The 12,948-nt window shown below is 48.0% G+C and overlaps 1 protein-coding gene across 1 annotated transcript in view; it reads right to left on the reverse strand.

Moving 5' to 3' along the window:
- Window positions 1-2,192: 2,192 nt before the first annotated feature.
- Window positions 2,193-12,948, reverse strand: part of LIMK2 (LIM domain kinase 2) — a 43,657-nt gene continuing 32,901 nt past the window's right edge. The window contains 9 exon segments of the mRNA XM_033174502.1: window positions 2,193-2,580; window positions 3,411-3,568; window positions 4,403-4,458; window positions 5,225-5,399; window positions 6,611-6,676; window positions 7,582-7,638; window positions 7,957-8,088; window positions 9,168-9,254; window positions 12,062-12,248. Of these exon segments, the coding sequence (XP_033030393.1) occupies window positions 2,424-2,580; window positions 3,411-3,568; window positions 4,403-4,458; window positions 5,225-5,399; window positions 6,611-6,676; window positions 7,582-7,638; window positions 7,957-8,088; window positions 9,168-9,254; window positions 12,062-12,248 (1,075 nt within the window). The 3' untranslated portion in view covers window positions 2,193-2,423.

The following is a 12,948-nucleotide window of genomic DNA, read 5'->3' on the forward strand; positions in this document are numbered from 1 at the left end:
TGCAACTAGAAAATACACCTTCCTATTTTTGAGTCAGATCGTTGATCCACCTAGGCCAGTGTTGTCCGCACTGACTGGCAGCAATGGTTCTCCCAATAGTCCCAACTTTTATCCACTTAAGAAGCAATATTCCACATCTTTTCATTTTTGGTATTCCTTAAAATGGGGAGGCTAATGGTGTGGTGAAACAGGTAGGTACACAACCCCCACCCCATCAGCTGAAGAAAGGTTTTGAACCCTTTCCCCCACTCTTCAAAATATTCTGGTGAGCTCATCTATGTTATGGTGCTCCCCCCCCCCCCCATTTTGCAGCCAACCCTAAAACTGCTGGGGTGAGAAGGGTAGAGAATTTTTAGGGTTGGAGATGAGCCTCGCATACGTTAAAAGCAGGGATGTTGAGAAGGAAGCTCTGGCCCTCCAAATTTCCAGCAGTCCCAGCCAGCAGAGCCAATGGCAAAGGAAGATTCGGATTGTAGTCCATTGGCAGCCGGGGCACAGCAGGTTCCCCATCCCTGCCTTACAAGACTGCAGAAGGAAAGGGTAGCTTCAAAGTAGAAAGGTGGCCGCCCTCCCCAAAATGCACTGCAGCACTTTGGTTGCTGCTGCTCCCCTTAATCTCTAGAAGAAAGAAAAACTATCGGAACATAAGGAATTCCCTAAGGCCTCCCTCTGATGCCCACCTCCCCGCTTTGTCCCACCACCCTTTTTATATCCCAAGTTGCTCAACAAGCTTATGGCACAGCTGCAACAGTCCTCAGAACTGGGTTTCAAGACCAGCAACAGCAAACTCCGCTTTGATCCAAAACTGGCCACATTTTGAAGATGTTGGCTGTCCCTTTTAACACACAAGCCACTTTTGTTTCCATAGGATAAAGTTTATTGATTTTAATTTAGTCAAAAACGTTTTGGTGTGCAATCAACAAGAGTCCAGAATCTCTTGAACACATGATCCAAGTTTCTCCTCTCTTCGCCCCTGTTTATAGAGGGCCCCCACATTTATTAAAGAGGAAGAAGGGAGCGGAATCCTTATTGAAACACCCTGGGCTTGGAGACCACCACTGGGGTGGGGCTCAGAAGGTCCAGTGGCGCTCAACCCAGCCGGATAACGAGTTTAAAATTTCTTTGCTAGTAGGGACTTACTGTCTTTTTGGCTGCTCTGAGTGGAAAAGTGGGCTGCTTGAGGTCCAGATGCATGGTGCAATCTTAGGGGAGAGGATCAAAAGCCACGACGACTGTTTGTGCACCCGTCCCAAATTCATGCTAGGTTGGGTTGGGTTTCCTAACGAAAGTGACTTTGCTGAGGCCCACCAAGAACAGAGGAAAGATCCGGCCAAGTGAAACCATGTAGTGTGTGTGTGTGCAGTCTTCACCAGGAAAGACAGAAACTAGGAATGGTTCCCTTTCCATTCTTGGTATATCCAGGAAGTTTTTTTTTTTGTGTGTGTGTGTAGGCCAGAACCAGTGATTTCTTAGTTCTAAGGGAAAGAGAAGCCTGAAATGGAGGACAGAGGTAGGTGACTTAATCAGGTTACAACAAGGGCTTCAGACGAGCAGACCCAAGTAAGAAAGTGGTCTCATTCCCTGTCAGCTGCAATTACATGGTGAATTGGGAAGTAGCTCTTTGCTCAAACCCAGCTGTTCCACACCAAGAAGCCCCCACGGTGTGAGGCCACTGAGCCCCAAACTAGGACAGTATCACCCTTTCTGTTCCCACCGCAAAGTGGCTCAAACAGCCAAGAGCAGCCTGCTACTCTGGAGCAACCTTTTGTTCACCAGAGGTGGTTCTTCCCCTTCTGACATGGGGGGGGGGGGTTGGTGGAAGCCCAGTTCGCAAGTTGACTGTGTAGTGTTTTGAACGTTTGCTTGGAGGTATTTGTAGAGATGAGGAAGAGAAGGGGGATTCTTTGCCAGAGAGAGACTGTCTTTGAGCTGCTCCTGAAGAACTTCCCTACTCCAAGAGGAGTGGGGAAGGCAAACACACTCCCTCTGCCTGCAAGTAACCTCTGCTGACTCTTCCATGCCTTTTCCAACAGCAGACAAGGCACCCAGGTTGGGGACGGCCCAGCCCGCCCCTTCCAGGCAAATGTCCCAGGCTCAGGAACCTTTAAACGCTTGCAGTCTTTTCGAGGCCTAAGGCACCACTCTGATAAGGAGGCCTGCAAACAGGGCCTCACAATTTTGTGTTTCCAAAAGCTAGAGAGTGTCAGTACTAAAAAGTCACAAGCAGCACAGGATTCTGCTACCAGAACATGCCACAAATCCACAGGAGGAAGGTAGTCCAAGGTGATGCGACGGAAGGCAAATGGGTGCCTTGTTAATGTCCTGTGAGGATTCAGACAAGCTCTCTCTCTCTCCCTCATGCCCCTGCTGCCCCACTCCCTCCCCACAGGCAAGTTATGGAAAGTGTGCACAGGTCTTGAGGATTAGGTGAGGTTTTCAGGTAGCTTATCCCGGATCAGCCCATGCTGCATGCTGACGTTGTGATCCAGCTCTTCTAGTTCTGACGGAAGAGGGATTCCCAGCTCTCCCAGGTACAAGGAAAGGGCTTCAAAAGAATCCTCCAGTTTGGAAAATGGGGGCCTAGGGAGAGAGAAGGAAAGGCAGTAAGTTAATGCTGTCTCTCTACAGATCAGCAGTCGCCTAAGGAGAGTAGGAATTCTCTCCAGGCGACCAGAAAGAGTTTAAAGGCAGCACACAAGCGACTGAAGCAGGAGTGCTAGGAAGGGCTGTGGACTCTGGTTTAGGGAACTCCCACCAGCCTCAGGCAGCCCAGCCGCAATGGAATAAGACAAAAGGGTTTGTGCTGGCTGGGACCAATGGAAATTGTAGTCAAAAACTTCTGGGAGGGCCCCAGGTGATAGGAGGCTGATGGAGAGACTTCTGAACACCCCCAGTTTATTGTGGCATTTTAGGCTGCTCCCCTTCTTCCACCCCCTGTGTTGAGGCTCCAAAAGGGAAGGCAAGAGCCCAGCTTTCCACATGCCCAGGGTGGTGCAGCCTGATCTGCCTTGCACAGAGGAAACAGCTTGTTCCAGCTCTGGAGGGTGCAGTTTCCTTTGATTGCTGCTTCACGCTCACTTGACATAAATAGTTCTTTTTAACAGCAAACCTCACTGGCAGGAAAAACAACACTTTAAAAGAAAAAGGGAGAGAGAGCAAAGTCAAAACAAAGGAAGTGCTCTGTCCTCCGTGGCCTGCACACAAATATGCCCCTCCCTCAAGCAGAATGCCAGGAACAGACTTAATCAGCCTCCACCAACTTGATGCCCTTTGGTTGTTTCTGGACCCGGTCAGAATGGCACCCTCCAAAACATCTGGAGGGCGCAGGTTGGCACCAGACCAAAAAGAAGCAGGAGGGTGCAGAGCCAAGTTCCCCCTTCATCCTGCTTTGATCCCTCCAGAGGCCTCACCTGCTCTCTGGCTCTAGCCTGCAGCAGATGGCTGCCAGGGGGAAGAAGGCCGGAGGGCAGTCTGTGGGAACAAACTTCTCCCAGAAGAGCTTCACGTTGAGGCCAAAATCCAGAGTGCGGGGGAGGCAATCTGGATCGGCATACACTTGTCCAATGATCTGAAACGGAGAAAGGAGCCGTCAACGTCATGGAAAGCAGGACTCGGCTGTGTGCTGGCACCACCACCTGGGGCTGTAGGTGACAGGAAGGAGGAACTGAACCAGATCCCAGGAGGGAAGCCTGGATAGGAACAAGCACTTAGGAGCATTTGCATGGGAGAAGAGAAAGCCGGAAGGGAGGGCAGGAAGGGCCATCGTAGAACATCTGGCCTTGCAAGCAGAAGGTCCCAAGTTCAATCTCCAGTGGCATCTCCAAATACGGCTGGGAGAGACTCCCTGCAGGAAATCCTGGAAAGCTGCTGCCAGTCGGAATAGGCATTACTGAGCCAGATGGACCAACGGTCTGACTCAGCAGAAGGCAGCTTCCCGTGTCCCCAATTGGGAAAGCAGAAGGGATGTTTATTAATGCAACATGTTTCAGATAAAAGATTCTACAATTAGATAAGCAGATGAAAAGCAGAGGCAGAGCCATTTAAAGGCTGAATATTTATTTCTCCGAGTTTCTCTGGCCAAGGACCAGGTGAGTCTGAAACCCTAACAAGCAGAGAAGCTTTGAGGATCCTGGTGGCCAGACAGGAAGCTCAGGTACCAGTTATTTATTTATTTATTTATTTATTTATTTATTATTCATTCATTCATTCATTCATTCATTCATTCCATTTCTATACCACCCTTCATGTGAGGATCACAGGGCGGTTTATAAATAAAAACACAAAAATACATACAAAGGAAACAAAGGTAACAAAGGAAAACAATAGCATCCCCCCCCCCCAACAGTATTTATTTTATTAAGGAGCATGGCAACTTCTCACTTCTGAAGCGGCCCAGGTTTACCTCGCAGAGCACAATCCCAAAGGAAAATATGTCCACTGTCTCATCATAGCTCTGCCCTGGAAGAAAAGACAAAAGGGAGAGTGGATTAAATTTCATAAAATGGAGAAAGCACTGAGTGTGAACGATAGAATTGGTGGACCAAGAGTTTGCTAAGACCCCTCAGGCAGTAGAATAAGTGTTCCCTGCCACACGGTTTGTTTTTTCTTTTTTCTTTGTCTCAGTGATTACATATGATTCTTGCATGCCTAACTCAGGGCATCATTCCTGGCATTTCCCCCATTTTATCCTTACCCGCTTGGGAGCAAAGTTCAGGGCAAGAGATGGCACCTTGCCCGACGCCATTCTGTTAAGTATCATGGCTGTGGAGGGGACATTGTCAGACTTTCAGAGAGGACAGGTCTACAAAATTTCCTGCAGGTCCAGCAGCTGGGGAAGGACCATGATGGCTCAGGGGCAGAGCACTTGCTTGGAATGCAGAAGGTCGCGGGATCAATCCCCAATGGCAGTGGAAAGCCACTGCTAGTCAGTGTGGACAATATGGAGCGAGATGGACCAATGCTCTGACTCTGTATATGGCAGCATCTTATGTTCTTTATTTGGGAAGGGCTAGAGCTCAGGGGTAAAGCACCTGCTTTGCATGCAGAAGGTCTCAGGTTCAATCCCCAGCTTCTTCAGGTAGGGCTTGGAGAGACTCCCTGACAGAATCCCTTAAGAGTTGCTGCTGCAAGCCAGAGTAGGCAATGCTGATGTAGATAGACCAAGGTCACGGTATAAGCTGACGCGGCCCACGACATCTCCTTCTGCACTTGTGAAACTTCTTACCGTTCAGCATCTCTGGTGCCATCCAGTAGGGGTTCCCCACCACTGTGTAGCGTTTCTTCCGGTCACTCTTGCGCAGGGTCCACTTCTTGGCCGATGGCTTCTCCAGGGTGGGCTTCTTCCTCTCCTCTACAATCAGCCGGGAGAGGCCAAAGTCTGCAACCACCACAGTCTTGTCCTGCAGCCAAGAACAAAGCAGGAGGGGCCACTATTATGAGGCCTACTAGTCTATACTAAATGCCCAGGGTCAACAGCAGTGTATCCCAAAGTGAGCGGTACTACCCACTCGGGAGTGTTGGGTTTACCTGCAGGGGGCAAAGACCATAAAAGGCAAAAGGGCAGGGGGGGGGGGGGCACTGGAGGTATAAGTGACTATTAGACTTTGAAAAGCTTGTATCACTGGATCAAGTTCTTTAAAAAGAATTAATTAAACTACATAGTTTTAATTGGATTTGGAATAAATGGGCAATTAACCTTTTTCTTTTGAAATAGTTTTTATTTTATTTTACAAATTCATTCACACTCATAATCACAAATAATACAGTGGTACCTCGGTTTACAAACACTTTGCGTTACAGATTCCACTAACCTGGAAGTAGTACCTTGGGTTAAGAACTTTACCTCAGGATGAGAACAGAAATCGCGCGACGGCGGCAGCGGGAGGCCCCATTAGCTAATGTGGTGCCTCAGGTTAAGAACGGTTTCAGGTTAAGAATGGACCTCCGGAACGAATTAAGTTCATAACCAGAGGTACCACTGTAATAAAATTACACAAGACTCTTCCGAATCTCAAGATTTCCCTCCTCCCTTCCATGGCTTCTTTAAGTAATTTTTTAACTGCATATTGTAAATCCATCTAATTTACAATCCTCCATTGTATCCAAAATCTATGTATCATTGCAAGAGTTATTTAAAACCTGCCAAAGAGTTCAAGTGTTTACAGTGGTCTTTCAAGCATGATAGAAATTTGTCCCATTCTTTGTTGAAGTTTTGATCTTCCTGGTTTCTGATTTTCCCGGTTGGAATAAATGGGCAATTAACTGTTACTGCTCTGAATTTTGTTGTGGGTCATGCAAACCACTATTCTGGTTTTTTTTTAATAGGGTATGGGGAATGGGAATGATTTCATGGAACCAAGGGGCAGTGGCCCCAAAAGTTTGGGAACCACTGGTTTATAGGATCTAGAGAAGAAGGGAGGAACCACAGCTCAAAGGAAAACCTAACAGGTGTTTTTTGGGGGTGGGGTGGGCAAATGCTCATTGCTCTTGCTGAGATACATTTACAGCACTAACTTGGACCTATGAGGTCGCTGTGTGCAGAGAACCAGACGGCTCCAACTCTCAGCTGTTTTGCTTGGTGGTGGGCGATGGGAGAGACCAGGGAACTCACCAGCTTGATCAGGCAGTTGTGGGAGTTCAGATCTCGGTGGATGATGCACATCGAGTGGAGGTAAGCCTGTGAAAGGGAGAAAAAGGGGAAGAGAGGCATTTGAACCAACACTGTTCTCCAGTTTGAGTCTGGGCCACTTCCAACGTGGCACTTCTGGCTGAAACCACTCAACACACCCACTGGCCTGTCTCAAAGGCTAGCCAAGTGCCTCCAAGCCCTTGCCCTCCTTATAAGCCAAGGTGGTGGCCAGGCCTGGGGGTAGAGAAGGCAGGTCACAGGTGGTTTGGTCTGACCCAGAATTCAGTCAGACCAACTGCACTAAAAGCCTATTATGCTGGAGACTACCATGTGTGAGGGGTTCATGTGCAACCAAAGAGACCATGACTGCTGAGGATGCAGAAATGAGCCAGCAGCTCCACTGTGGTAAGCCACATGTGTCTGAAAACCAGTTGCTGGAAGCCGCAAGAAGGGAGAGCTGCTGCTGCTGCTGCTGCGCTCATGCCCTGCTTTGGGGCTTTCCATTGGGGCACCTGGTTGGCCACTGTGAGAACAGGAACCTAGACTAGATGGGGCCCCTTTGGTCTCATCCAGCAGCCAAGCTCTTCTTATGTCCTTATGAGAGCTCCTTTGCTTCTCCAGCAAAGTAACACCCCATTGCAACCCTTTCAAAGTCATGAGCCTGGACTGGGGCTTCCTGGGCTGCAAAGCCTTAAGAGGCACACTCCTGTGCAGAGGGCAGTTCTCATTTCAGAAAGAGGAATAATGCCACTGTTGCCCCCACCGCTAGTGTCTGCCACCTGAGACAACTGCTTAATGCAGTCTAATGGTAGGGCCGGATCATTTCTCTCTCAAATGCACCTTTAAATCCCCCTTGCTCAGCATCTCATATTTTTGAAGCCCTCAGGATGGGGCAGGATATACAACTCAAGACAAGATTCCAGTAAGCAAAGAGTGAAGAACCGGGGACTCACCATTCCTGAGGCAATTCCTTTAGCAAAGCTGACCTTCTGCTCCCAGGGAAATGGATCCTGCAAGCCAAAAAGAAGGCCCTCATTATCATGTTCCTTAAACAAGCAATATATCTGTAGCAGATGAAAGGCGCTATGCTCTTTTCAAAGTCTTTCCCAGCGTGACATTGCGGCTGTGCCGGCTGGGGCTGATAGGAGCTGTGGTCCAAAATGGCCATAATGGCTGGGGCTGATGGGAGTTAAGAGTACAAAACAGTTGGAGGGCATCAGGCCTGGGGGAGACTACTCTAGAAGCTGAGAGCTTTAGTGGCCAAGAGCCACTGCACTTTTTTAGGGTTAAATTTTTCCTTGCTCATCTGACAAGCTGCCTTCACTCACCATGTTCCGGAGGAAATCCTTCAGAGTCCCGCCTTCAATGTACTCTGTGAGAAGGTTCAGCTTCTTGTCCTTGTACAGCACGCCAATGAATTTCAGGACGTTGGGGTGATCCAAGCTGCGCATCACCTTCACCTGAGAAGACAAGACAGCAGTCCAAGGGTTTGGGATGCACTGAGACCTCCTTTTTGCTGCTGCTGCTTTTTTCAAAGAAAACAAAATGAAAAGTATTTGAAGTCTAAGCAGCTCTTGCAGTCCCATCTGAGGGACTGATCCGATCCACACTTGCTCACTTTCAGAACTGCTGTAGCATCAGGGAGCCCAGGTGTGTTGGCCTTGAAGAATATATATTCCACCCTGCCAGTACAGGCTAGAGCATCAGACTGCAATCGGGGAGACCAAGGTCCAAGTCCCCTCTCAGTCACAAAGCTCACTGGGCAGCCTTGGGCCAGTCACTATTTCTCGGTCTAACCAATAGGGATGTTACGAGAGTAAAATGGAGAAGCAGTGTATGCCACCTTTGAGTTCCTTGGACAAAAGGTGGACCATTCATGTAATACTTTTTTAAAAAGAAAAGAAATAAAAATGTCAATGAAATATAAACATGCAAGTAAATAAACAAAACAGGGTGGAACTGTGGAGTGGCAAGTTCGATGGGAAACAGGAATTGGTGTCTGAAGGGTGCAGCAAGAGGTTTAACAGTGTCATCGCTGGCAAATGGAGGGCACTTCAAGCAGCAACAAACTTCTTTTATATATATTTACAGATTAAAATTTTACAGTCACATATCCAACATACAACATAGAAACAAGATTCCAAATAATCTCCTGGACTTCCCTCCTCCCCCTTTATGGGCCCTATTGTTAATCATTTCCTCCTGCATCTTTGGTCTTCCTGATTTCTGATTCTTCTGGTCATTTTAGCCACTTCGGCATAATCCATCAACTTGATCTGTCATTCTGCAGCAACATATTTCGGCCCAGCTCTAGCTCTCCAGAGCGATGTGCGACAATAAATGCAACCCAAGCCTTGGTCATTATCTGCATGGCTTAAAAACCAAAGAGGAGCAGCATGTGACATAATGTTCTTTTGCTCTCTTCTAAGTGGGCAGCCATGGGGTGATCTTCCTGGGCCCCCATTCCTATTGAGGCTGCTGTATAGCAGGACAGCTTAATGCACCCATTTCAGGACCCGCTTGAAAAGGCTGTGCCTACCTCTGTCAAGAAGGTCTTCTGCGTTTCCTCATCACAACGGATCAGCTCCTTCATCACCATCACTTTCCCTGTTGCTTTGTGAGTCACCTGAACAGCAAAAGTAAGAAGAACTTAACACGGCACTTCCAAACCGTTGCACGATCTTACTGACCCTTGCAAGATCTCCGAAAGGGTCACTGGCAGCAGAGTGGCTTCCCCAGGCCTCTTAAGGGTTGCGCTTGGCAGAATCAGGAAGGAGCTCTGCATTTCCATAGACCTTCTGTCCTCCTCTCACACTTGGGAATTAACACATTACTTGACCAAAGCAGGAAGTAACGTGCGTGCACACACAAGAAGGGAGCACATGGCTTGCTCCTGTATCTCCAACCCAAGGTTTAGAGGGCTGTCTGAACGTAGTCAGTGCATTCTTGTTGGGTTACACTTGTCTGCTGTGCTAACAAGATCACTCTCTGTGAAGCAGAGAAACTGAAAACCCCATTTAGGCCTGGAAAACCCAAAAGAAAGCCTCCTGTTTTAGAGAGCTCATTTCAGTCTATCTGCTTTGAAAGAGAGCTGGTGACAATCTGAACAAGGTTTGTAATGAACAGACTGAAAGCAAACCAAAGCTCTGTGTGTCATATCCCCATCCTGATGCCTTCAGCAGTGAAGAGCCGCTATATTGTCATTTATTATCGCTATCATTTTTGTTACTGTTGTTAATAGTATTATTTCAGTTCATTACCTGCCCTTCACCCTAAGGTCCCAGGGCTGGTTACAACAATTTAAAACACAACATTTAAACAACATAAAATTGCAAAATAGGGTGGGTCCTAAAATTAGAGAGGTAGTGTGGGGTAGCACTTAAAGAGTGTGGAACTAGGGTTTGGGAGACCAGGGTTCAAATCCTCCCACTCTGCCATGAAGCTCATTGGATGTGACCTTGGGCCAGTCACTCACTCTCATCTACCCTACCTCACAGGCGGTTGTGGGAATTAAATGAGGGAGAGAACCACGTATGCTAACTTGAGCTCCTTGGAGTAAAAGACAGGATATAAACATAATAAATAAATAATGGATATACATATCAGGTGTCTGAATTAGAATCTGAATTAGAAGACAAGAGGAGGATGTCACCTGCACTGGGTCTGACTGGTCAAGCACATAAAGGGGCAGCAACTTGCCTGAGATTTGACTCCCCTGTGACTGAAACAGAAGACGACGACAACCAGCAATCCTAACCAGTTTTATTTGCGATACATAGCTGTGTTTTGCTTTTTTCTATTTGTTGTTGTTTTTACTTGAATGTTGTTTGTATTGTTATTGACTTTATGTAAACGGCATAAACGGTTGTTGCTTTTTTACTACAGTAAGTGGTATTACATTTTTTGCAAGTAATTTAAAAGTCCCCTGTTTTTCCAAAACAAATGTGTAGCAGCAGAGGAGAGGAGGGTGCTAGGTTGTTGTGCATCTCCTTTAAAAGGAAGGTCATGCAGAAAGGACGTTCAGGAGACAAGGGCAAGCCGGATGCTCCCCCAACCAACCAACACAGTGGCCTTGCGGAATGGAGTGCTGGGGGCGTTGGCTGCAGCCCGGGGGTGAGGGTGGGAAGCGTGCACAAATCGGGAGGCCAGAGTTAGTCTGAGGGCTCTCGCCTGAGTGGGAATGCTCATCACAAGGCATGCTGCAAAGAGAGCATTGGGCTTACCTGCACCTGCTACGTGCCTACCCACAGAAGAGGAAGGAGAAGGAGAAGAAACAGGTTCATTAGTAAGAAAAGGTAAAGAGGAGCTGGAATGTGGCATATACCCAAGGATGCAGGCTAATACAGGGCATGGTTATAAGCCCCTTCCCAGGGCCATAAGAACGTGAGAAGAGCCTGCTGGATCAGTCCAATGGCCCATCCAGCCCAGCACCCTGTTCTCACAGGGGCCAACCAGATGCCTGTGGCAAACAAGCAGGAAACAATCACAAGAGCCCCCTCCCCTCCTGTAGTTCCCAGCAACGGGGATTCAGAAGCATTGCTGGCTCCAGCTGTGGAGGGCAGAGCATAGCCGTCATGGCTGGTAGCCGTGGATAGCTCATGTCTACTTGAATTTTCCTAATCCTCTTTTAAAGCCATCATGGTTGGTATCCTTCACAGCCTCCTGTGGCAGCGAGTTCCACAGGTTAACTGCGTGCTGCGTGAAGGAGGACTTCCTTTTCTCCGTCCTGAATCTTGCTTCCACATAGTGCCAGAGTCGAAGTATAGGACAGACTATCCCCAAATCAGAACTCCAGGTGTTCTGGGGGGTGGGGGTGGAGCAGGGCCACGGATGAACTCAGCCTGAGAATCTGTGGTCCAACAGGGTCACCTTTTTTCCTAAACAGGAGAATTGGCTCAGGCACAAAGTTTTGACAAAAGATGAAACTGGCAAACCGAGCATGGGCGCCGAAGAAGCTTAGCTACGGCTACTCAGGCTCTTGTGCCCCACATCAGGATGAAGGTGGGGAGAACCAACTTAAAACTCTGCAGTCAGAGATGTGTAGGAAGTTGCCTTATACTGCGTCAGACATTGGCTCATCTAGTTCAGCACTTTCTACACTGACTGGCAGCAATGGCTTCAGGGTTTCAAGCAGATGCCTCTCCCAGCCCTACCTAGAGATGCCGGGGACTGAACCTGGAACGTGCTGCAAGCAAAGCAGATGCTCCAACAACCACTGAGCTATGGCCCTTTCCCATTCAGTGTCAGCTGCACCAGCTTCAAGCACAGCAAAACGAACAGCAAACAGTGAAACAATTGCTGGGAGAAACCTGATAGGACAGAATGACGATCCTGATTAACGAAACACCATTAACATGAGAAGCAGACACGCCCCGTTCCTGGGGGTTCTGTTGGGAGAGAAAGATAAGAGAGTACCTGCGACAGTTTCCTCACCTTGATAGCCTGGCCAAAGAAGCCTTTTCCCAAAACCTCCCCATGGATCAGATCACAGGGGCGGAAGATCTGCTGAGAACCACTTGTGGATGAGCGGAGCGATTCGGAACGGCTGATATCCCGGCTGAGGAGGAGCGGTTCCTTTGGGGAGCTGGGGCCGGGGGACTTGGAGATGCTGTTGCTTCGCCTGGAGTGGGAGACGCAACCAAGGTTAGATCTTTTGCTGGAAGTCCAAGCTGCAGGCTCCCCGTTCTCCAGCTCGTTGGGATGGGAGGAAGGGATGCACACAAAGCACACCTAGGTTCGCCAGACCAAGCTCCATAATAAATGAACATGTGTAACAACTGTATAAAAGAATCCACACTGTGATCAAATTCAAGGCTGCATTTAGTACTCCACACAAAACCAAATCAGATTGGATGCACTGTGCTGTGATCACAGGACGGGGGGCACTTAAAAAAAATTATTCATTTATTATTTGTAAAAAATATTTACACACCGCTGTTTCATAAAAATAAAAGTGTGACAGTGGTTTACAACAGTATCCTGGACCCAAGTGTTAAGGGCTTTGTAAATCTATATAGGAACCTTGAACTTTTGTCCTGGGGGTACTCTCGTCAAAGTCCAGTGGGCCATCATGTGACTTATGTCTTGCTACCAAACTTATCCAAATTGTCCTTATTTATCACATTTATAAATAACTGTATTCTCCAAGGAGCTCAATGTGATGTACTGTCAGGATTGAGGAATTCTCTCCCCCCCCCCCCGATGGTTTCAAGAAGCAGGGAAGAAACAAGAAGGCTCTGGTGATTTATTCAGTCATCACGGCAGAAGACAAAGAATCCAGTCCTTCCTCCATGATGGAGTTGCTCACTCTGGCTCCCCCG

The sequence above is a fragment of the Lacerta agilis genome, chromosome 17, assembly GCF_009819535.1.
Source record: "Lacerta agilis isolate rLacAgi1 chromosome 17, rLacAgi1.pri, whole genome shotgun sequence".
Taxonomy (NCBI): domain Eukaryota; kingdom Metazoa; phylum Chordata; class Lepidosauria; order Squamata; family Lacertidae; genus Lacerta; species Lacerta agilis.